Source organism: Myotis daubentonii, chromosome 3 (assembly GCF_963259705.1).
Source record: "Myotis daubentonii chromosome 3, mMyoDau2.1, whole genome shotgun sequence".
In the NCBI taxonomy this organism is placed as follows: Eukaryota; Metazoa; Chordata; class Mammalia; order Chiroptera; family Vespertilionidae; genus Myotis; species Myotis daubentonii.
The window spans coordinates 80,273,293-80,299,658 of NC_081842.1; the positions used below are offsets into that span (position 1 = coordinate 80,273,293).

The window sequence follows — 26,366 nt, forward strand, 5'->3', positions numbered from 1 at the left end:
CTGTACCCCCACACCCCCGCCCCCCAGGAAGGGACCCTTAAACTGGGTAATTGAAAAGAATTTAGTAAAGGGACTATGAAGATAAAGTGGAGTTAGGGAAACAAGGGATGGTGCAGAACCCCAGGGCTAGTAATAGAGCTAAGGGAGTAAGGATGAGCCTTGGTCTTTGGTAGAGGCATGAGGGCCAGGACTACATTTGCCACTTTTATAGCTCCTATTTTCTCTTTTAGGGTACTTACGGCACGCTGATCAAGTCTAACTGTAATGCACTTGTACACCACCTATTAGCTGGGTGGGTTTGGGGAATTGTTCACATAATGACTAATCCTATCCTCATCAGATTAAGATACTTGGTCTTTGTTATTTACCAGGATGTATCCTATCATTAGCCTTTAGCCTTAAAAGTTCTATTTCCTCTACTCTAATTGGTGACATCTGGAAGGCGCCATCATATCTTACACATCTTTAAACCACTATTCCAAGCATAGTGCCGGCCACGTTGCGTGTATTTAATCCTTTTTTTTTCTAAAATTTTTACTGTTGTGTAAAAAGACCTGCCTGAAAATATTGTCTATACTTACCTTACAGCTGGCTGCAGCACTTGGCGCACATCAGGTCTTCCTTGCCCATCTCTGCCACTTCACGTTGAAAGTGAGACAAGAAGCACTGTAGGTCTCTTACCTATAGTTAGGTGGCAATGGGCTCCCTTCTAGGGGAGGGGAAGAGGGCGGAGGCGGGGGAAGAGTTGCACAATGGAAGGGGGTGAGGGAGTCGATTCTAAACTTTTCGGACAAGCAGGGTCTTTCCGTGGGCGAGCCCTTACAGACCAATTAATTTCTTTACTTAATCGGACAAAAAGAGCAGTACCCAAATCTACAACAAAGGCCCAACATTCATGGGCCATGAGCCCTTGTGCACCTTTTATAAGAGCAAACTGTACAAACACAGGACACCCAGACATTGACACACACATGAAAACACAGCCACGTGCTCCGGTCTGGTCCCGCGGCTCCCGTTCTTTGAAACTGAGACTAGAAAAACTGTCTTCGCATCCGGTTCCACACTTTCGACAACAACTTTAAGCAAAAATAAAACCTAAAGTCTTAAAATAACTAATTAAAAATATAATCTTTCTTTTTTGCTTATGCGTATTCTTGTCTTTGTGCTTTTGTGGGGATTTATTTTGCGTCTCCAAACCGACCCTGCCCAGGAGCACAGGTGTGGAAACTGTGAGGAGTTGGGCGCGGCTGCCTGGGAGGCGGGACGGAGGTTCTGACGCCATCGCTGCGGGGCGGAGGCGACGCGGTCTGAGCAGAGGCTGTTCGTGCTGCTTCTTCGGACCCCTGGCTGCGCGACAGCGAGTCTCTGCCTCCGTAAGCTTTTCCCTCGTGGTCCGCCCACGGAGAGCCCCGCGTGGAGATGGCAGACGATCTTGGAGACGACTGGTGGGAGAACCAGCCGGCAGGAGCCGCCAGCAGCCCAGGTACCCACTCTGCCCGCGCGCCCGCGGGGCCTCCCTCGCCCCCGCCCCGAGCCCCTCCGCGCGCCCCCGCCCGGGCCGCCGCTGGCCGTCGCCAGCTCCGTCCAGCTGTGGTGCGCACAGCTGTGGCAGCGCGCGGGCATCGCCGGGGCGGCGGTGCTGAGACTCACTAACACGTGGGACAGAGAAGCGTGACGTGAACCCAGATCTGCCCGCCAGCCAGGAAGGACCCTCTTCCAAGCTCTGTTTTTCTTTCCCTTCTTTTCTTAGTGGGTAAGAGGGTTTTCGTGAAGACCTCGTTTGGGTTGTAGGGGCTAAGAGTAACTCCTAGAGTAGGTTCAGACTGCTCCCTTTCAAACCGCGACTCCAGCCCCATAATACTGCTCCCCCCACCACCCCATCTCTAAAATAAGGATAATAACAATGCCAATTTCATAAGGTTGTTGTGAAGGTTAAATGAAGATAATATAAATGATGCACCATAGCAGAGTGCTTGGCACATAGGAAGTGTGTGGTAAATAGAAACCGGAGTTTTTCTTGCTGACGTCATCAGTGATGTAATTTGGACTATTGGAGCCTAAAGGAGGCTTGGGGATCATCCGTTTGAACTCATTTTACAGACGAGGAACGTGAGACCTAAAGATGTACAGTAATTGGACAAGTGCGCATAGCTAGTTGGAATCAGAAGCCAGACTAGAATTAAGTTCGCACAATTCATACGGTGTTTACTGTGCTGTGTGTACCCCCTGCCAGTGCCGTGGACATGTTATCCTAGAGCAGAGAGCATGAAGTAACTTCTCACCGTAGACCTGGCATGGGACTTTTCTTTTCACGTCCCATAAGGCTTAATTATTTATGTTCTCTGTCTTTCTTCAAAGTTAGCCGGCCTCTCTGCTAGCTTCTGAGATTTTTTTTTTTTTTTAGGACAAGGCCAAAGTCTGATTTATGTCTGTATAGTCCACAGGGCCCTGCACATGATGGACACTTAATACATATTTGCTGCAAACATTAATGTTGAAATATGAGTTGTGAAATGTCTGTTAAAAACAACAAACTTCTACTAAAGCATGTTTCCACAAGGGCAGCTTTCAGTACAAACTGAGCAGATGTCATTTTTGTTTTAGTACAATTTTTCTTTAATAAAAATTGCCCTAGCCGGTTTGGCTCAGTGGATAGAGTGTCTGCCTGCGAACTGAAAGGTCCCAGATTCGATTCTGGTCAAGGGCATGTGCCTGGGATGTGGGCTTCATCCCCAGTGGGGGACTTGCAGGAGGCAGGCAATCCCTGATTCGCTCTCATCATGGATGTTTCTATCTCTCTCTCCCTCTTCCTTCCTCTCTGAAGTCAATGAAAATATATTTTTAAAAAATAAATAAATAAAATAAAAATTTATCTCCATTAATTATATTACTATTGATAGAGTACTTTACCAATAGAAATGACCCTAAATGAATGGGATACATATATGATCTTGAGCAGAAGTCATTTTTTTTGAAACAAATAATTTAACTTTATTTTATTTATTTATTTTTATTGCTTAAAGTATTACAAAGAGTATTACATATGTCTCCTTTTTCCCTCCCCGCCCTTGACAATCCCCTGGCCTCCCCTACCCCCCAGTGTCTTATGTCCATTGGTTATGCTTATATGCATGCATACAAGTCCTTCGGTTGATCTCTTACCCACCCCCCTCCTGCCCTCCCACCCTCCCCGGCCTTCCTGCTGTAGTTTGACAGTCTGTTCGAGGCACCTCTGCCTCTGTATCTATTTTTGTTCATAAGTTTATAATGGTCTCTATTGTCCATAAATGAGTGAGATCATGTGGTATTTTTCCTTCATTGACTGGCTTATTTCACTTAGCATAATGCTCTCCAGTTCCATACATGACGTTGCAAATGGTAAGAGAGTTCCTTCTTTTTTACAGCAGCATAGTATTCCATCGTGTAGATGTACCACAGTTTTCTAATCCATTCATCTACAGATGGGCACTTAGGCCGTTCCAGATCTTAGCTATGGTGAATTGTGCTGCTATGAACATAGGGGTGCATATATCCTTTCTGACTGGTGTTTCTGGTTTCTTGGGATATATTCCTAGAAGTGGGATCACAGGGTCAAATGGGAGTTCCATTTTTAGTTTTTTGAGGAAACTACATTCTGTCTTCCATAGTGGCTGCACCAGTCTGCATTCCCACCAGCAGTGCACAAGTGTTCCTTTTTCTCCACATCCTCTCCAGCATTTGTCGTTTGTTGATTTGTTGATGATAGCCAGTTTAGAAGTCATTTTTTAAAAGTAGCCAATGTAATACGTCCTCGAATAACTTCCTGACTCTTTTGGAACTTTATTCCTAGCAAATGCATCTCTGTGTTTCAAGGCACAATTATCTTTCTTTGTAGGCTGTGGTGTCCCATATGTACTTTAATTACCCTCTCCCCTTACCTCAAGTGGTAAAAGCTATATTTCTTAAAGGATAGAGACCATTTAAGAACTAATTAAAATCTTTTCTAGTGGTGAAGGGAATCCTAATTCTTGATTCTAGTCCTGTCTCTTGCTGCTCACCAGCAATGTGTCTCTAAAGTTAGTTACCCTTTGGAAGGAGGGAAATCAACTTGTATTGAGCATCAGTTATGTGCTAGATGTTTTCATAAATAGGAATTGATTTCATCTTTATAATATCTTTAAAAGGTAAGTGTCATTTTTATAAATGAAAAACAGAAAAGTACTGTCCTGAGAAATACACAGCAAGGAAAATATCTGGGAAGAGGTTAGTCAACTGTGCCTGACTTTCTAAATCACACTTTTCCCACTATTACTACATGGCTTCTTGGGGCCTCATTATCATGATCTGTAAAATGAGGGTTCTTAGGGATTATCTTTGTAGGGGTCTTAACTACCAACAGTTCTAAACATTGAATCTAGTAGAACTTTAAAGTGCTATAGCCTCCTTCGTCTAAGTTGCCAGAATCCCCATCAAGATCATATCTTGGAGTTGTCAGGATTACCTTACTTTTCAGATTCCTTCTAGCTGTAAGACTAAGCTTTGAAAATCACTAACATCAAATTTGTGAGAGGTCTTTGCTTTGTTACTGCTTTTAGGTAAAGTGAGCATATAAGCTTCCTTGAATTCTGCTTGAGTGATAATTTACTGGTAATTTGCCTAACTGATCTGTATAGTATTTATAATCTGGAAGAAATCACAGTTGAACCAATTCAGATTTCCTGATTCTTCCTACATTAATAGGGCAAATCAGCCTAAAATGTATAAATTATATTTTGTTTTGAAGATCAAAGGAGAAATAGTACCTTAAATCAGAAAAAAGGAAAGATAGTTGCAATGATGCTTTTATTTCTGTTGTGTGCTACTTGTCTATAAAAATAAACATCTTTCCTTATTACCTGTTCCCAGTTCACACCAATGGTGACAATACAATGGAGCATTTTAGTCATTTATTCAACAAATATATGCTGGTTTTACACTGTATAACATCTGTCTAATGCAGGGGTGGGCAAACTTTTTGACTCGAGGGTCACAATGGGTTCTTAAACTGGAGCGGAGGGCCGGAACAAAAGCATGGATGGAGTGTTTGTGTGAACTAATATAAATTCAAAGTAAACATCATTACATAAAAGGGTACGGTCTTTTTTTTCAATAGTTTTATTCACTTCAAACGGGCCGGATCCGGCCCGCGGGCCGTAGTTTGCCCACAGCTGGTCTAATGTATCCAGTTATCTGTTTATTATGTGTCTAAGCAAATATACTGTTTTTGCTGGTCTCATGTCTTCTTAGATGTGGTATGTAATTCAGAGACTCTTACTTAAGCTCTTGATCTAAATACGACCCTTTCTGCATATATCTTGTGGCTTTTCAAGATATGTCATTTTTATATTAGAATCCTGCATTGTAATGGAGCCCAACATGGGACCTGGTACTTGGAGTTTGGTAGATATTAGATGAATGAATGAATGAATGGATGGATGGATGAGTGAATGAATGAATGCAAGATGCTGCAGAGCTCTTGGTGATCATATACATAAGTAGACATAATTTCTCAGCCAATCCAGACACTTTTGAGAGTGGAAAGCCATGCTATTAGAATTTTACTGGAACTGTCCTGGCCCACCTGGGATGTGTGATCTCTCCATTGGTGACATTATTGGTGGTGATTGGAGTCATGGCCCAGGATAAGACAGCTGAGAGTTGCTTCTGTTGAGGAATGTGCAGTGCAGTCTGCTTCAGGCAGCAGAACCTAGGAATCATTTTACGGCATCTAATTTTTTTCCACTTATTTTCTTATTCCCTGCCTTCCTTAAGAAATTGTTTGAATTGATTTAAGTGAACAATACATGCAGTAGAGTCATGACTACAAAACATTAATGATAATGATAAAGTGTGAAGCTGAAAACAGAGAATGTCATTTACTGCATGGATTTCGTGACTTAGGGAGCAGAGTTGAGAGTTCCTGGAGATAGAGATGGTTACTTGATCATTCACTAACTGAAGAGAACACTGATTGTTTCCCCTTTTTATTCCAATAACATGCCTATTAAATTACCAAGTCAAGTATCTCGTAGTCAGCTGGGTCTGGAGCTCCAGGGTTGGGTCAGGGCTGTAGATACAGATTTAGGAATGACTGGCAAACATACAGCTTACTTTTAAAGAGAATGGCTTTCACAATCTGCAAAACTTCTAGCCTCCACTTCTTCAGGTGGGTTTTTCATGTTGGGAGCCATTAGAAATATTGGCTTAGACAAAGCCATCTTAAAAACTATAAGTTTCTGGTTCCTCCAGAAACTCCTGATTACCAGAAACCACCTGTGTCTTGCAAATTGGCCAGCAGTTAAAGATAAACTACCCTCACACAGCCGCTACATCACACATCTCCACTGATAAGCACACAGCCATCAGGAGCCTGCTAAAGCACACATCTCCGCTGATAAGCACAGCCATCAGGAGCCTAATAAATCTCTAGTAATAGGTTACTGCCCATAGACCCCTTTACCCACCCCCCTTCCCTAAAACAGTATATATTCTGCCGCGGTGAGAATAAAGTTTGAGGCTTGATCAGGACTTGTCTTGCCTCCATTCTTTGGTGTCCCTTGTTTGTCTCATTCTCCTAGGGTGTCTCTTCGTTCCCCCGTTGTTGTCCCGCGGGTCGGGGCATTTTCATATGCTTTCCCTAGTTAATTCTGAATCTTTGATGTCATCTCTTACCAAGCATCTAACTAGAAAACTGAAGTCTGAGGACACTTCTGTATATAGTGTGGAAGACTGCAGATAATAATACTAATTTGGATTTGTTGAGTGCTTACTATGTGACACATAATGTTTTGATTGCTCATTTAATCTTCATAAGTACCCCATGAGGTAGTTAACTGTTGTTTTTCCCATTTTATAGATGAGGAAATTGAGGTGCTACATGGTTAAATTATTTGCCCAGTGTTGTTCACTTAGTAAGTCAGAAGGCTGTATTCATAGGCAGGCAATCTGAAACCAGTCTGTGCACTTAAATTTCTCATACATTATTATTCTAATTATCAATGGTGAGAGTATTATCTCTAAAATAACAATCCTTTATCAATTTAAAGAGGTTCATATCTTATAAACCTTTCTGTTTATATAGATCATTGTTATCAAACTGTGTCTATTAACCCCTAGTCTCCCTAAGTTTGCTCTTCTTACTTGGATACAAATACTGTAGGTAGGTTGTACCATTGCAACCTACTCTACTGTCTCTACCAGGAGCTCAAACTTAATTTGAGAGCTCAAGGCTCATATACCTGGCTGTCTTCGTAAAGTCTTTACTTATTTCATGGGAATGTCAAATGCAAATGATATCCAATTACTGAATTATTCCCAAATCTGCCTCTTCTCCAGACTTCCTTATCTCAGTAAATTAAATAACCAACTACCCAATTTCACAAAGAAAGGCCAAGGAATATCCTGATTTATTCATATTTGGATTTATTTTTATAAATTATGTTTTGAAAGGGGACAACAGACTTTTGCTTTGTAAATGAGCCAGTAATTCTTACAGTGACAGCTTTTGTCATTTAGAACCAATTTGATTGTACATTTTGTTTGTGATTGCTGAAATGGGAATTGTAAAATTTTTTTTTGGTAATATTTAATATGTTTTATAGTATCTCCTTCAAATCACGTTGCTTTATCTATGTTGAATTCCTTTTCGAAATGACAAAGTAGGGGAACACTTTTGATCTTTCCTATAAACCTGAATAAACCAGGGTTTTTTTTGTGGCTTTTTTTTTTTTTTTTTTCCTTTTTCACATGAAAGACCTATAGGCAGCCATTCATAGTAGATGTTGTAGAGCAGTGACTCTACATGTAAAACTTAGACTTGGAATATTTACAGTAGATTTTGATAACATACAACAGAGGATCAACTTGAGGGCATGTTATTTTTAAAATCATTTATTGAGCTCTCACGCTTAGCCCTATTTTAGACACTTGTAATGGAATTAGAGGGGGGAAAGCATATTCTGCTTACATTATGGTATTTACACATTGATGCGGTTCAATCAAAATTCAAATAATATTTCTTTAAGACATAAGTTCAGGGGCAAAAAACAGGGTCAGGATAACTTTTAAAAGGCGAGATGAAGGAGAATGGAGAGAGAGGGAGTGCTACATTGTTCTGAACTTGACTATAACATATGGACCCATAGATAACCTTCATGGGCTAGTTTTATATATTAGGTAGGACAAGGGTCTCAAGGTCTGGGCCATTCTTACTAAATGTTGTTCTTGCTAAATGTTAAAATGTAGCACAATGTTTGCAGACCAGCTGTAAATAGGATAAGCTTGACAAGAACCCAACTTGATAAGTATAACCAACTGCAAAGAAGAAATCAACATGTGAAATTGACAAAATAGTGTATATAAGCAAATGGCTAAGCCTCCCTTAAGGGAGGCAGAGCTTTGGATATGAAAACCCTGAGTTCTTGACTTGCTGGAGGTAAATAAAACTGCCTTCAGACAACCACATCTCATTTTTGAATGGAGAGCACCCCAAGTGGCAAACCTCTTGAATTTGGTAACAATTCCATGATTCTTGCAAGTGATTAAAACAAATTCTTGACAACAATTATGAATACTTAAAGGTACAATTTACACATCTGTCTCCAAATCACAAGTACATTAGTTCTGCTGTAATTTTGCTGTGTCTCTGAATTTTTTGAAAAATACCAGGAATTTGGAAGGCCTAGATACTTCCATTCAACGACAAATAACACATTATTTGTGGCACACATTCTTTGACGTGCTCTTATCTGAAGTTCTTTTGTTGAACATTTTAGTGCATTCATAGAATTTAACATTTTACTATATATCACAAACAGCTTGAAATATCGTTTTCCCATTTTCATCAGCTTTCATAGGATTGATAATTGAATTATTAGTATTTACTAGTTGATTAAGTTTTTCTTAAGCTCTTGTCCCTGAGTTCTTTGTTAGTCTAGTTCACACTAGAGCAGAGATCAGCAAACTTCTTTTATAAAAGACCAGATAATATATATTTTAGGCTTTGCTAGCCAGGTGGTTACTGCTACAACTACCTGACTGCCATTCTAGCAAAAATACAGTCGCAGACAGTAAATATGTTAACAAACAAGTGTGGCTGTATCCCAATAGAACTTTACAGACAACGAAATTTGAATTTCATGTAATTTTCACATCTCACAAAATTTTCTTCTTATGAGGAACAGACAGTGGGCAGAATTTGTGCCCCAGATTAGAGTTGGACCCCAAGTTGTATGTCACACGTCCCCAGAAAAAGGAAACTTTAAACATAACCCAGGCAGAGTTATGTTTTACATTAATTACTCCATTACTCAGTCCTTAATTATCAGTCATATATTAGATCAGTCACATTCCTGAAATCAGATTCAGGCACACCTTTATTCAAGACCACTGCAATAAAGCAAGTATGCAAAAAGTAACCTTTTTGCTGTGGGAAGATCTTGTCTTCAATTTGTAAAAAAACACATTTGTGTGTCTGTACTTTATTTCAAACAGTTACAAGGAGATTAGAAATCACTGAAGCTAAATAAATGAAAGGCTAAGGAAAGATTCCAGGATAAAAGTATCGGATTATTAAAATTTATGTTACGTATTAGATTTGTTTTCATTCACTTGGATTTTTATCTTCTTCCATTTTAAAATTAACATAAAGTCACTCTAGAATTATTACAACAGCTTCTTTTATTTTCATTGTTCTTCAGAGGGGCTGCATTTTGGCAGAAAACAGGATGGGACTATGCTCAGGAGGCAGGATTCTTTTTATTTTAGTTTTGTTATAGGTCCAATACCATTTTGTTGAACTCCAAATAATATTCCTAGTTCTTAGATATATATGCATTTTATGACATATCATTTTATTACATATTACTTAACATAAGAATGGTTTTGGTTGGTAATCCTTTTAAAATAGACTTGGTTAGTTTAAAGACTTTTAATAGGCTTAGAACTGTATTACCATTTAAAGCAGATTTCTGCTGATTGCCAGAGAAGTATTGCTATTTTCCTGCCTTGTTTTTAGGACTTTATACAATATCTTGTCCCTCTTTTCTTTCTTGCTCTGGAACTTAGGCCAGCTTGCCATGAAAATGTATTTAGGGAGTCTCCTAACATAGGAGAAAACAATTTTGGAATCTCCAACTTGAAACATATTTTGTGCTCCTCTTCAAGGTAAAACGTTCCCAGGGTATTTTGATTTGCTGGGACTGTTGTTGGTGCTTGTTTTTCCTATTTTATGCTTCTTTTCAGTCTATTTGGTTTCCATTATAGGAGATCCAGTGTTTTTTCTTTTCATTAGTATAATTATCAGTGTTGAATGTTACCCAGCATAACTGCTTTTCCTGACTCTATCATACACCATTGCCATATTTTAACACATTTTCTCACTTATGTCTTGACTGAATAGCCCTTCTCTCTTTAATTCACTCTTCCTCTGATCACTTAACATTACCTGATTATGTCGGACACAGTGCTACACTGCACTATCCACCAGTTACTTCCCTCTGAATTATCTCTGCACTTCCCTCTGAATTGTCTCGTACTATTTTTGGTGTCACAGCTTCATCACCTTTGTTTGTAGTCCACTCTTTCCACTATTCTCTTACTGCTTTCCTTTACTTTAGACTTTTCTACTTCAGACTTTTCATTCACCTGGCCTCCCCACCTTCTCCCTTTGCCACTTGCCTTCTGGGGATGCTGCACATCATCCCTCTTTCTGGCATGTATAGTTTGGTCCTACCCATGCTTCCAGCCCTCCTCCTCCTGGAAATAAGAGTGGGCTCAGTGGCATCAATGCATTGAAGCAGGCTTGACTTAAGGATGAGTGTGGAGAATGGCAGTTTCTTTGCTCTTGCTCCATTGGTTCCATCTCAGGACAGCTGTCTGAAACTGTGTCCTTAGCCATGAGGATTTCTTCCATCATGCCTCCAGTTCTCCATGCAGTATCACAGAAAACATTGGGTCATGCTCTTCTCTTTTTTTTTTCTTCTGGCTGAAACTTTATGAAATATAACTGTCTTCTCATGTTCAAAATGCCTTGTTTTAAAACATCGTTGTATTACTCTGTCCACACTGAGTTATGGACACATCTTTTTCTTGATTCTGTAAGAGTGTTCAGTGTGATGAAAAGAATGACTTTAGCTTCCTGTCAGGAGACTGAGTTCTGTCTTGTAGATGACTGGTTGAATTCAACATTTTGTAGTTAGACATACTCATGGATTATCAGAACTGGAAGAGACCTGAAGAATTGTTCAGCTCTCCTCTTTTACATATGAGAAACTCAACACCTCAACTTATGAATGAGCTCAGTGTCAAATGAGTGAAAAACCAGGGTTGGAATTTGAGTCTCCTGATGTCAAGTTTTTGTTGCATCAACTGATTTTTCTATAGCATTGATTCAGGGAAGAGATGTTGATTAAAGAATGTCCTATGAAATAATAAGTTGTGTTAATACCTAGGACAATGATTCATATCTCCCTAAAATAACTTAATATTAGTGAACTTTGATTCTTCAGTGTCCTGATTGCTTCTAGAAAGCAGCAATACCAATCTAAAATGATTTATCTTACAAGCCTATGATTGCCTTACAATATGATTCCATGGCCTGGTATATATAGGGGGAACAACCTACTAGAAACATGGGACAGAAGATTAAGTACCAGCAGTCAGTCAAGTGTGCCTACTGTGCCAGCGATTATCAGGTAGGCCACACAATAGATGTGTTTAGCCCTTCTCATTTTTGTTGTTTTTTTTCTCTGTAAAAGTGGTAAGAATTATCACTTTTTTATTTTCTCCTGCTCATAAAGAAATCATAGTTTTAGACCTTAAATATGCTTTTAATTGATGGAAGTAATATTATTTTCTGAAGCAGATTAGGAATTCTCTCCAGCACATCTGAGCAAAATAGAATCAATCAAGTTTTGTGGAATGGAGGATTACTTCTGGGTCCACCAGAAACTTTTGAATTGTCCTAGTGAATTCAGTCTTATCCCAGGATAGTGATAGTCCCAACTTTGTGTTGGATTACAGGTAGGATGAGGATTTGGGGGGTATGTCTGGGCTTGTGATTGTGCATATATGCATTTACACAAATATAGGTGAAAATAATTGTAGCTGTGCTACACTTTCAGTATGACATTCATTTGCCAGGTCCAGCATCCTGTGAATAAACCACCTGTCAGTTTGCTGCTGCTTCATTTCCTGGAGGAGATGGCTTGTCCTCTTTGGCCTTCCAAAGTGGTAATTTCAACTTTCCAGGTATTTCTGTAGGTTAATGTATCCAGGCAGTGCATTGGCATGACTTACCTTTTCCCTCCTATGTGTAGGAAAGTGTTGGAGGTGACAGTCCTTATGATGTGTAGCTTCCCATAGCCAGTGTGGTGAATGGGCTTATCCATTGGCCCTGGGGGAGCTTTAGGGGGAAGCTTAGTGATGCCTGTAGATTTTGGTTTAGGGATCCGTGTTGGGATTCTCTGCTTGCATACCTCCTTGATCTTGAATTAAACAGAAGAACAAAAGGTAGTTAATGGTACAGTTGGTGGAGAAGCAGACATTTTTAAGACATGGAGTCAGCTTGGAGGATTTGGCTTCTTTGAAAGCTCTGGATTCTGGGGACACATCAGATTAAAAATTGCCAAGTTTAGGGAAAAAAAAAAAGAGAGACTTCAGTAAAGCAAGTCAACATGTGTTGAACATGTGCTACATGCAAGGCTCTCAACAGCCTATCTAGTATTAAATACAGAGATAAATAGGTTATTTTTCTTGCGTTCTGGCAATCGCAGTACTATAGTGAAAGATAAACAGGAGTAGTGTTCCATATTATTCTCAAAGGGTCATGAGATTGCCAGAGAACGTTTAATTTAATTGAGGAGGTCTAAGAAAGCTTCAAGAAGGAAGTAGCATGACTTAACTTGGGCCTCTGAAGACTTTTGGGTTTTTAACAGCAGGAATGGGAGGGCATTCCAGAGGAAGGAAATACTTTTAACAGTGTCCCTGAGATAGGAAATTGGACACAATTGAGAAATGAAGTGATTTTACATCTATAATAATAAAAGCATAATATGCTAATTAGACTGGACAGCCAAAAGACCTTCCGGATGTCATTCCGGACGTCCTTCTGGATGAAGCTGTGGTGGCGGGGGCTGAGGCAGAGGCGGTTAAGGGTGATCAGGCAGGCAGGCGAGCAGTTAGGGCGATAAGGCAGGCAGGCGAGCAGTTAGGGTGATCAGGCAGGCAGGCGAGTGGTTAGGGGTGATGAGGCAGGCAGGCAGGCAGGCAGAGTGGTTAGGGGCGATCAGGCAGACAGGCAGATGAGCAGTTAGGAGCTAGCAGTCCCAGATTGCGAGAGGGATGTCCGACTGCCGGTTTAGGCCCAGTCCCTAAACCGGTAGTCAGACATCCCCCGAGGGGTCCCAGATTGCAAGAGTGTGCAGGCTGGGCTGAGGGGACACTGCTCCCTCCCACCCCCATGCACAAATTTCATGCACTGGGCCTCTAGTTAGGTTATATTTGCGAGGTAGAATGGGAATGTACTAATACATGGGGCCACATAGGAAAACTGTACTGATTATGTACACTGTGTGTAAGTGGGGGGGGGGGGGGAGGAAGTCCTGGGGGAGATTAATAAGGACATGGGTTGGGGGAAGACACAGTGTAAAGATAGAATTGTATTAATATTTGTTCCCTGTTAGTTTATGAGGGGTGAGAGGACTCACAGTTAAGTGATCTGGACTGGGAGAGTGGGTTGTGGAAGTTAAGAGTAAAATCTTTATTGAGTTCATATTCACTTAGAAATATACTTATTTTGCCCTGACTGGTTTGGCTCAGTGGATAGAGTGTCAGCCTGCGGACTGAAGGGTCCCAGGTTCGATTCCGGTCAAGGGCATGTACCTTGGTTGCGAGTACATCCTCCGTAGGGAGTGTGCAGGAGGCAGCTGATCAATATTTCTCTCTCATCGATGTTTCTATCCCTCTCCCTTACTCCCTGTAAAAAATCAATAAAATATATTTTTTAAAAAAAGAAATATACTTATTTTGTGTATTAAGGAAAAATACTCTTAGATGAGAACACATTGTTAAAGAGAGAGGAAAAGCTAACTGTAATCTCCCATTATAATCCAGTATTTATTGTTATTATTATTTCCCCCTTTGCTTGCATCATCCTTTCCTCTATGAGCTTAAAAATGTAAATCTTTTAAAAATGCATTATAGTTTTCATCATAGATTTTTATACTGTTTTTATGGGAGCCCTTCTTATATTGTTTTTTGTTTTCACATTTATTATACTGATAAAGTACAGTGAAGTCCCTTTATCTCTTTATGTAAACATTCACTATTTAAAATGCCACCTAACTTTTATAGCAACCATAATTAGATTTTCAAATTAACACTACACAGACTTGGTTAAAATATGAATCTTTCAATAAAAGATAAGTATGGGTAATATGCTTTCTGTTGGTATATTTAGTTAACATAGCAAATGAGATGTCGATATCCTGATTCAGTCTCCTCCTTATATAAATGGTATTCCTACCTTTCATCCTGACCTCATGGTCTCATCCTCAGTGTGGAAATGCTCATTCAATGTTTTTACCTTTCAAATAGGTACAGCTTTTTTTTTTTTTTTTTAAATGATTAAACTCAGTGCCCAGTAATGGTTTGATGAGATGGGCAGCCTCTTGATAATTAGGAGAGTAGTTAGTTGTGTATAAAGATCCCTAAAACTCACACTCACCCACTCATTCATTTGCTAGGAATTTTTTTCAAGGAAATAATCAGAGATGCTCACAAGGCTTGTTTTAACATTATAACAATGAAAAATGGACACAGTTTAAGACTCCAACTATCAGGATGGAGTAAATGAATTACACCATAATCATATGAAAATATTTTGCTGTCTTTAAATAAATGATGCTTTTGAAGATATACAAAGTGTTTATTCAGAAATGTGAAAAGCAGGATTAAAAACTATATATATGCTTTCACTTGTATGTGTGAAGAGAATACTGGAGAACATACACCAGTGGCATCAGTGGTTAACTCTGGTTAGTAGAGTTACAGATTCTTATTTCTCTTACATTTTTGTATGCTCTACTGCCGGGAGCCGGTCCATGCTTGCTGTTTCAAGGGACCTGGCATATATGGCATACTTTTCTTAATATGTTTGCTCACCTTCTTGGCACTATGTGTTTTAACCAAGGTCACCTCTGAGAAAGGTTGTTTCCCCAGGTAGGGATTTTCCCCTGAAGTTAGGGAGGGAATAAAACCCCTTAACTAAGTGCCAGGCGGGTAATTAATCATTTTAACTACGAACAATCATGCTTAAGCTACATAATCGTTACTCCCTGGAATGGAGATAAGAAACGCCCTAACCTTTGGAATAGAGATTGATGGGATTGAATCAACTGGTATAAATACAGATGTAACAAGACAGAAAGAGACAGAACTTAGAACACAGAATTTAGAAGTCAGAACTCAGAAGACAGGACCAAGAGAGACAGAACCTACAGAGAACCAGGAGATGGAGGAGCTTCGCTGGAGAGAACATGGCAAGGGATCCTGGACTGAACCTGACTGCAGAGGTTGGCAAGAGAGCCTGACTAGAACCTGGTGACTGAACCTGGCTGGAGAACCTGGAGAACCTGGCTGTAGAAACTAGCAAGAGAGCATGGACACAGAACCTGACTGGAGATCCTAACCAGAACTTGGCTAAAGATCCTGGCTGGAGATCCTGGCTAGGCTGCTGATCAACTGAACACTGTCTCCGTGTCCTTCCTTCTTCGCCGACTCCGTCCTCACCTTTGGGGACCCCTGGACCCGCTGGGGTTGGACCCCGGTACTCTACATTTTCTTCACTAAGATTACACTTAGAAAAGACAACACTAAGTTATACTAAGGAATAAAAAAGGAAGGAAACACTTCAGAGATCAGAAAATTTCTTTGAACATCAGCCATATTGTTCAAACCATGAATAATAGCAGCTGCAGTTGAAATTAGTGGTGGACTAATTCAAGTCAGCAGATCTTGTGACCATAGCATTAATTATAGCCTTTCTAAGATAGGTTTCTGTGATGTCCTTTAATTTTGTCAATTTAGATTGGTTCTGGCTATTATACAAAAATCTATGTTGGCATTTTATTTAAATTGCCGATTCCTGGGTCTTCCTCTTAGAAATTATAATGTATTTGTCTATGGATGCAACCAGAAATCCACATTTTAATACATTCTCAGAGTGATTCATCTGAGGCAGGTGCTTAGCCTGCCACACTTGGAGAAATACTGCCACAGTTGAACCTCCTTTTGATGTAAGCTTTAAGTCTTTTGCCTGGAACTTTGGCCTACCTGGATGGGGGAGGTTTCGCACTGTGAAAGGTCAGAGCTTCGTGTCCCAATGGTTTCCGAGATGCCTATCAGAACCACCTGCGGGGCTTTTAAACACTACGGGGGCCCAGACCACGTCTCAGCACCCACCGACTTTGGATTGCCTCGGACTGGGATACGGCAGGTGAATTTTTGATGAGCACCACAGGTTATTCAGAACTGGAATCTGTCCGATAAACTAGTTGGCATGGAACACAGTAGTGGTGGGGCTTGTTTTTTAAAGCTATACTGAGGTGTGTTGGTGGAAGCAGTGTGTCTTGGGACAGTGGTCATTGATAGGGCCAGTTGCCCAGAAGTCTTTGGTTTCCCATTGTTTCTACACATGGATGTCACAAGCCAATTTGGGGTTTTTATAACTGATTTCACTACATAGTTTTTACCTCTAGATGTCAGCAAAGGCTGGTTATTTTATTAGGATAACCCTACATGTCATTCCCGAATCTTAGAAATGATGCTGCATTTTTTTATTTTGTTTTCTTGTACGAATTTTATACTTGGGCATGGTTCAGTAAATGAGGTATGAACCATTACAATATGTCATCTCTTGGATCATTTTTATAGAACAGTATGTCAAATAGTTCCAAGAAAGTTTTATCCAAATTAGGAGTGGGTATTGAAAGGAATCCATGCATATGGCCCTTGTAAACCACATAGTGAATGTTCTACTCAGAGTTCGAGACTCCTGGGTTTCATCAGAAAGCAGAAGTCTTGGAAGAGATTAAAGAAGTGCAGAGCTCATTGATAGAAGAAAAAAAATTTTTTTTAATGTTTTTAACAGTTCAACGGGAAGTTGGGATTTGGAATAGATAACAAGTTTGAAGGATGCTGAGTTCAGTGAGACAGAGGCATTGGTTTTATCTAGAGAGCAGCAGGAAAAAAAAGGAGTATATTTGTAGAATGTATTCCTTGAATTCTTATTTGGTCCATAGGTTCTAAGACAAACTGAGCAATCTACAAGACTTCCTGGTTACAATAAGTCATTAGGTGTCAGTGAGTTTTAGTGGCCAAAAGTACAAGAAGGTGAAGATGTCTTTAGTTTTAGTTGAAGTCTTAGTTGTATAGCCTGGTTTCTAATTAAACCTTGCACTCTTTCACATTACCATGGAGGGCAACCATATACTAGAAAAAAATCAGCATTTATGGGGATATCAGGTCCTAGTTAGACAGCTGGAGTCAGGATATTTCCTTTTTTCTAAATGAAATGAATTTTGTAAGCTCTTTGAACTTTTTAGAGACATATTGGCAACATATTGTTTAAGTAAGCAGTGTACCCTCAGGAGTGTTCTTAACACCAGGGACTGCAGAACCCTCATTACAACTGTAGCTCCAGAGATTCAAAGGCTCAAAACTCCTAAAGACCTCAGATCATTTTGATTTGTGGTCTTTGGGGTGATGCAGGGGAGGGGCAGATTCAGGGCCACCTGACTCCCCCGGGGACCCTGTTATGGAATGCGCAGTCAAAGCTGGATGTTATCAGAATGACAGTCTTTTGTATTTTTTTTTTAAATCTCTGTTTAATGGGAAAGTGCCTAAATAATGATGATGGATATGGTAATGAAAAGAAGGAAATGTAAACTGGAGAAAAATATCTTTGAAATGTTATTTTTCTCCTTTCTTTTGTCTTTTGTATTGTTTGATAAATCACTGCTAATTTGAAGGGGAGTAAAGGGGAAATAACAGATAATGAATCTGGCAGATAGCCCAGAATTTTATATGCTGCTTTGGTTTCTTTTCTCTTGATTTTCTAAGAATTTCCTCATTATACAGTAAAACTTTATCACTAAAGATTTTATAGTTTTATATGGCAAGAGGTTGTTCAAAAGGAAACTGTGTACTTTGATTAGCTTGTTCCCATTAACCTCTGTGAGAGAACATTTGGTTTTAAATATTGTTGCAGTGCTATGATTTATATTAAAGAGTTGTCTACTTTCTGAGGTGAAAGTTAGGGGAAATTGATGCCTTTTAAAAATAATGTGACATGGTTTGTGGTTATATCTATTCACCTCCCAACCTTTCTGTGGTAATTACACCATGGGCAGTGAGGGCAATCCAACAATAAATATTGAAATACAGTTTTGGAAAAATCGTTCCTAACTCCAGTTGCTTCCATTTTGTGCCCAGACACATAGCATCACATGTAGAAATAGTAGGTTAAAATAAAATATACTAACCTTAAAATGTCTTCCTTATTTATCCCCTTTCCTTTTATTCATCTGTCAGGTTTTTCATTTTAGATTTTTTTTTTGTATCTTCCCCCTTATTTTTTCCCCTTATTTGTATCCATTTAAATTTTTAAAATCATTTGCAGGCTTACATTTTACAACAGCCGTGGGTTAGTGGCTAGAGCACAGGGTGCAGAGCCAAACTTGATCCTTCATTCTAGTTCTGGCAGCAACTAGTTGAGTGTCCTTGAATAAGCCAGTTTAGCTTTGCAGACCTCAGTTTCCTCATCTGTAGTCTGTATCTTGGGATTAGAATACCTATTGGCAAATTCTTTGGGGAGATATTGTGTAGGAAAAGCCCTGGCACATCCAAAGTGCCAATAAGTGCTACTTGTTACTAATGTCAATATTATTATCATCTTTGTCTTTTTTCCTCATATCTCTTCTTAAGATGCCTATTTCTGATCATATTCATAACTTTTCTGGTTATTTTACCTTTCTTGTTTTCCTTCTCTACCCCTTCTTCTTCCTCTCTTCAATAAATTATTGGTGATATGCTACTAAGCCTAGTAGTTGAGGCAGCTGAACAAGCAGTCCAATTCCTGGGCTTTGTTTTTAACCACCTCTGGCCGAGAAAAGGATACCGTCACACATTCTTTACCTCCTTATTCTACTTGGTCTGAGCATTGTGAGTCTTTCTTTTTTAGAGTTCCCCTAAAGAGCATTTTCTACTTTTTCCTGCCTTTTCCTATCCTTGAATTGTTTGAAAAATGAAACAGCTGTACCACTTATAAAGTCCTTTGGCTCTGACACTGTGATTCTGTGAAAAGAACAAATAAATGCTAGTCTGCCGTGGCCACCAGGTGTGTTGTTAGCATGTGCGCCTTTGTTGAGCACTTACGACCAGCAGTACGTAAGCTCTGAGTAAGACTGGTTCTGAAACATTATATGCCCCAAGAATGACCCAGGAGGCTTGGTAAGATGCAGATTTCCTGCATTGGAAATCTGCAGAGTCCTAAGTGATTCTGATAAAGGTGATCAGTGATTGCATTTAGAGAAATATTGATATGAGAATTTGAAAAATAAATGATAGCTGATTCTTACTCTTAAATTATAGTATAGGAGAGACAAAAAAGAATTATAAGAGGCAAAATGAAGTGCTATAATAGAGGCACAGAGAGAAGTATTTTGGACACTCAGAGGAAGATTATAAAAAAAAAAAAAATAAGGTTTTCCAGAGTAAATGGTACTTGAGGTAGAAGTATAGTTTCTTCAATATGAGGAACAAAGAGAAGAGCATTCCAGCCCTTGGAACAGCATAAGCAAAGGTACAGGGTAAGAAAGCATGATGGCATTTGCAAGGATGGTCAGTACCATGTGCTGGTGAGAGTGCAGGATATGTTTCAAAGGAAGATGAGGTGAGAGATGGAGGCCTGGTAGAAGGTTTGGACTTTGGGCACGTAGGTACTATATGTGCTAAGTAAGTGATGTTTTGGGGGAGACTGGAGAATTGCCATGATCAAAACAGTGTTGTAGAAAGATCACTAACGACACTAGTGAAGGTTGGATTAGAGAGGTGAGGGGTTAAATGTAGTAGATTAACTATCTTATAGTACCATCTGTACTGAGGGCACAAGTAAGAGGAGAAGGGCATAGAAAGAGCAACAGGGTACTGCAGCATGAGCACACACTTAGCTTGAAGTGTGATTGGACATTCCATGTAGGATCGTTTCGTAGGCATTGAAAATTTGAAGATGTTGCTTTGAGAATCATCATAGAGAAATTGTTGATACCATTTAAGTGGCTGAGACAGCCCAGGGAGAAAATGTAATTGTAATTCTTACTCACCTATCACTGGTCTCTTTTCCCACCACAGGTACTTTTACATCCTAACTGGAGTCTGAGAGTTGAGTTTTGTCTGGCCCTATTCTATGCCCACATCCCCTACACGAGGCCATTGATCTTATTAACTGATAAGAGTGTAATTAGTTCTGAGAGCCGCCTCCTAAGGAGGCATTTCTTTCCAGCACTTGAACAATGCACAGTGATTGAATCATTATCCAAGCATTGATTGGCTAGATGGGGAAAAGGAAATCCTGTCCCTCTCTTCCAGTGACCAGGCTGGCCCCTTGTCCATTGTGTCTGGTCCAAGCAGACAGCTTACATAAACTTGTACTCTGTGGGGGGATCTGCCACTTCTTGGTCCCGGAGGTGTTCAGTAAGGACAGGATGGCCCCTTTAGCACATTTCCTTCCTCACTAGTAGTCTGAGAAAACCTGGAATAGGGCCACCATAGTTGATAGGTTGGCCTAAAAAAATAGTAATAATTGTCCATTGTTCTCCCTAGTCCTCTCATTACCCTTTTTAGAAGCTGAAAGCAGCAGTCCTGGAAGCATTTATATTTTCCAAAATTTTTGTAACAAATATGTATTAATTTTATAATCAGAAAAAATTTTTTATATAAAAATATTGTGCTGCTTCTGTCATCACTATGAAAGATGTCATCCTTCTCAGTATGATCCCTATCCACTGACCCTGTCCCTCTTGCCCTGTCAGGTGTTTAAATGTTTCTTATGTTATGGGCCCTTTAGGAATCTGTTGCAGTTGTTAGTTAACTCCTTTCTATGAAATTGTACTTTTCTGAGGCTTTAGAACTGACTGATATCAATTAATTCCTTTAGAAGGCTAAGAACAGAAAAGGAATAGCTCTGTGTTTTGTTTTTTTAGAGGAGGAAAAAAACCAATCAACTCGCTAATAGTGAACTAAGTGAAGGATAGTAATTCATTCTTGAGGAATTTCTTTGAGTTGTTTGAAAAGTGGCTGCATTGAAGCAGATGATATGCATTTAATTGTTATAAGAGATACATTGAAGAACAACTTAAAGACTTGACTCTAAAACAGCCTTTTATTTGAGATGCTTCCTTGGTTACAGCTATTTTAATCCTGAATTGGAAGCAGAATTTGGAAGCTGACAAGGCTGAACCCCAACACTTCTCTCCCTGAGCTGGGAAAATACATGCTTTTTTAAAATTTTTTCCAGTGATTTTGGGACTCTCTGTCCTTTTTTCTAAGTTATGATGTTATTTGAGAAATTAGGTTATACCATCTAGGAAAATTTTCTAGGGTTCTACAAAACCAGTAGTCCCATCGTCTCTGGGCTTAGCTGATGGTACTTATCTTTATGATGACTGGACCTTGATCCCTTGATTGCCTTTTCTGGTGGTCCTGCGTCTGTGTCAGGACTGTTAAGATGGACCCGGCCTTATAAGCTTTGATACGTGTGGCCGTCATGCTCCTTCTATGGATCACTTCACTCATTTCTGTTGCTTTTCTTTCCAGCCATCTCCAAGGCCCATCAGGTCCTTCTGCTCTGCACATGTTGATAGACTGTCCAAGTTCATTCTTCATTTGTGCCTTTGCTTATAGAATCTTTAGAATAGGGTGGACTTTGACTGTAGCTCTAGTGCTGAGTAAAGAGTCTCCCAATAGTGAGGACTTACGCTTTTTCTTGGTCATGGTTTCTCCCCTCTCCTATCCCCAGGTCAGTCTTCCCTATGCCTGCCCATTTGTGTGGAACTTGGCCTCTCACATTGATTATCTCTTGTTACCCTAACAGTGTCCTTGGGGGATAGGAGGAGTTGGAAGGGAGGCAGATCACTCTTGGCTGTGGTGATCATGGAATGTTTCAGAAGAGGTGAGGCCTGAGCCAGACCTTTCCGTGTGGGTAACTTAATGACAGATGAGCCCAGCCGGCATGGCTCAGCAGTTGAGTTTGGACCTATGAACCAGGAGATCATGGTTTGATTCCCAGTCAGGGCACATGCCTGGGTTGTGGGCTTGATCCCCAATGGGGGCGTGTGGGAGGCAGCCTATCAATGATTCTTTTTCATCATTGATGTTTCTATCTCTCACTCTCACTCTCCCTTCCTGGATGAGAATTCTATCCCTGTAGAGCAGTGGGGAGAAGGGAGGAAAAGCCCTGCATGTCTTTAGGGGCATTCGAGTGTTCTGGCTAATGTGGCAGGCTTGTGAGGCAGAGTGCAGGGAGGTAATGTTAGGCAACTTGTCTGCCCCCATAGGTAGTGGAGAGGATTAAATGCAATTCATTGTACTCTTCCCCCTTGCACTAAAGCAGTATTTATCATGTATCATTAGGTACATGATAAATATTTGTCAGTTTAATCTTGTAGGTGACTTGTTCAGGAATGAAGAAAACTTGTATCCTAACAGAAGACATTTGTGCCTGTGGTGGTTTTACACTAATACAGAGGGAATTGAACCTCCTCAGAGAGGAGTCTTTAGAGAGGTTTAAACAGTAAAGGGAGTTATTTCTTAAGTTCTTGACAATCCTCCATTTTTTTTCCTCCTTTAACACAAAGATGGTTGATTGTCAAGACTTCCCTTTATTTCTCCCAGAGGCATGTGAGAATGGAAAGCTTGTCCAAAAACTCTAGTTTATAATATGGTATCTTTGAAAGAGACAAAGATACAAGATATTAATACAAATATAAATGTTCAAATATTCACATGATCTGTCAAGTGAGTGGAAACAGTCTTTATGCAACTACAGTCTTCAGTGCAGATTTTTAAAGTTGCTTTGAGGCTTGTTTTGTCAGATTCAATTCAAGATGCCCATCTCTACACACCAGACATAACAGTTTTCAAGTGATCTGTTAAATTTTTTTCACAGCAAGTAATGTAAAGGAGAAACTGGCTCATAGAGTCAGTTTATTCATCTCTCTAATGCAGTGGTTCTCAACTAGGGCCAGATTTGCCCCAGACATGTGGCTATGTCAGGAGACATTTTTGTTTGTCACATTTGGGGAATGTGACTTAGCATCTAGTCACTGGGTGGAAGCCAAGAATGCTCCTCAACATCCGGCAATGTACATGACTTCCCCCACAACAAAGAATCATCAGACCCAAACTGTTAGAGTCCTGAGCTTGAGAAACTTTGCTCTGGTGAGGAGTAAAGGACATTAATTCATAGACTCTTAGAGAAGAAAACAAATCTTTTCTGGAAAGGCACCAATTGGAACCTGATCTTCTGTTTGCTTGCCTCAAATGTTCTCTCCCTCCAATCACTCCACTTACCTAAGTCTTTCCTTCCCCAGCTTCAAGTATTAATTGCTCTTTGAAGCCTTGTTAATCTACTATAGTCCCCTTAATCTCTAGATTATTGTAGGAAATTTAGTTTGCCACTTGATTAAATATTATCTGATACTCTTATTTCTTGTCTCTTCCTTGCCCAAATTAATAAGCTCTTCAAGGATAGTGAATCTTTTGTTTCCATAATACCTGGGTAGGAGGTAGGCAATCAGTATGTCATGATCCATGTGAGGCTTTGAAGAGAAGATACTATGTGCTGAGACACTGTGTATGTCACTGATACATGAATGTTACATCAATTAGTAAACCCACCCCATCTTTCCAGAGGCCTAAGGAATGGCAGGGAGTGAGGCAGCCTTTGTAGGTCTATAGGATCTCTATATACATTGTTAGTTATCCAAACGTGAAAACAAAAACAAAACTTTAAAAAACAAAACTCTGAGGTGAAAAAGAAAAAGGTTATCTTAGGTAATCTTAAAAAGTATACAGGAGATGTACAGATTGGTAGTTACAAAAGTCATGGGGATGTAAACTATAGCATAGGAAATATAGTCAGTAATGTAATAACTATGTGTGGTGCCAGGTGGGTACTGGAAATATCAGGAGAAACACTTTGTAAAGTATATTATTGTCTAACCACTACGCTGCTGAAACTAAAACAAAATAATATTGAATGCACACTGTAATTGAAAAAAATAAGACAAAAATTTAAATATACAGAACCATTTTGTTTATGAGATGGAGGGGGGAAGAATTCACTCACATATAACTAATTTTAGGCTTTCAAAAAATTGTCTCAAATAATCAGATAAATTTGATCTCTCTTGACCAATAATTTTGTGAAGAACAAGTGACATTTTAAAATGAGGACACAAGTAGGAGGATTATCCTATCACTAGGGTAGCTGATTGCGATGGCAGAGTGCATTGTTATGGCACCATTGTAAGTGTAAAACCTTGTGTCCTGATGGAAAGTTGACAGATTTGTATGTGCTGCCATATAAACAGTGTTAATTCATTATCGAATTGTAAGTTACTTAGAAGTGTTGGCCAGTTAATTTGCTGGACTCTCCAAGGATTCCTTGTCCTACAGTGTTGCCTTTGGGGGTTCTGCTCTGATATATCCGACTGCACAAAAACTTTATCCTTCTTCACTGAGCTTTAAGAGTAAAAGGGCTCATCAATTGGAAAGGGCTTGGAGTGTAATCTAAATAAAAATGAATTTTAAAGGAGTTTAAGGTTTGGAAACTAATGAACTACTTGTTTTTCTTGCTCTTTCTTCATTTGCTTCACTGTGGCCTGAGGTGAATGGAGTCCTTTGTTTTGGTTCATCCAAACTGCTCTCTTTAATGTGTGTTCTGGACCATTCCCAAGAGCTGCTGTAGGCTTATGTTGAGGGTCTGGGATCTGAGAAAGAAACAGAGCTTGGAGGTGTCAGACAGTGTGCTACTGCTCAGTTAAAGATTCAGGCATCTATGCTTTGTACTGTTATAAAACTGGGAACCTTCCCACCCAATAAAATGGTAATGATTTTTTTTGTTTTGTTTTTTTTAATTGTTTCTTTTGAATAAAAAGAAAACGAGGACAGGCCACTAGAGGGCAGAATAGTCACACTTCCAGGTGTAATTCATTCTGGAGTGAGACCACAGTCAGAACACATTTACTAATGTTTATCAATATAGGAATTTGTAAAACAATGGAGTATCTACTTTAGGGTGCATACTAATCAGCAGAGGAACTTTTTAAAAATGCAGCTTCTTAGGCCTCTACCCTCAAATATTCTGATGTGATAGCTCTGGATGGGATCCCGGATTCTCTTGGATTTTATTTAGAGAAACGCTGATCTTAATATTTTGGGCATTGTTGCCTGATTATCTTTTCTCTTACGATTATTTTGGGAAATAGAATGTTGTTAATTTAAAGGTCTTTGTTTAACAAGTTTCAAAGAAGACTGGCTTTGTAAAGACACAGAATCAAAGCTACTTGTTTTTGTGTGGAGTTATTCTTCAATCAGTAAAAAGGAGAGAATCCTTAGGCTACAAGTCTAAAAATGTTTAATTAAATATCCCTTTCATGACCTTCTCACAGTGCAAGCTAAGGGTAAAATTAACCTTTGGAAGTCATAAAGACCCCACAGAAAACATCTTGGCATTGTGAATTTTAGTTGCAGAGACCTACGAGTGGAATTTATGGAATCCCATCATCATCTTGAACAAGTATAGAGAGACTCCTCTATATGTAAATATCTAACTATGGGAAATACACATTGTCCTTCTAGCAAGGGTGCTGATTTTATTTTCACCAGTGCCCCCAAAGAGCAGTGCATCCTTGAGGGGAAGTTTTGCCATTGCTCTTAAATGGAAAGTAGAATGTGGTAAAATCATTCAAATCTGTGATAGGATGCCACAGCTCAAAAAGTTAGAGAGATGGGGGGAAGGGCAAGTAAAAATGAAACTTGGTTCTGAAGCTGGGGTTTTGACCAATGAAAGGAAGATAGTATTTTTTCAGATGTATATAAAAGCAATGTATCTTTTTAAATTCTCTCCTGGGCATTCTTTTCCCCAAGAATATAACTCTCCATCATTACATATCTCATACAAATATTTTTTAGTGTTACTTTCTCCTTCCTAGTTTTCAAGGTTCTTCTATGATTGTACTAGTATGTGGATGAAAAAGAAAGCTCTGTAACCACACACACACACACAC

At 39.5% G+C, this 26,366-nt stretch overlaps 2 protein-coding genes across 2 annotated transcripts in view; one reads left to right on the forward strand and one right to left on the reverse strand.

The window, feature by feature from the left end:
- The first annotated feature begins 1,267 nt into the window (after positions 1-1,267).
- CMSS1 (cms1 ribosomal small subunit homolog) overlaps positions 1,268-26,366 on the forward strand; it is a 418,346-nt gene continuing 393,247 nt past the window's right edge. Inside the window, exon 1 of the mRNA XM_059687966.1 lies at positions 1,268-1,483. Coding sequence (XP_059543949.1) covers positions 1,420-1,483 — 64 coding nt within the window. The 5' untranslated portion in view covers positions 1,268-1,419. The remainder of the gene's footprint in view (positions 1,484-26,366) is intronic.
- Positions 11,458-26,366, reverse strand: part of FILIP1L (filamin A interacting protein 1 like) — a 131,202-nt gene continuing 116,293 nt past the window's right edge. The window contains exon 5 of the mRNA XM_059687965.1: positions 11,458-12,503. Coding sequence (XP_059543948.1) covers positions 12,312-12,503 — 192 coding nt within the window. The 3' untranslated portion in view covers positions 11,458-12,311. The remainder of the gene's footprint in view (positions 12,504-26,366) is intronic.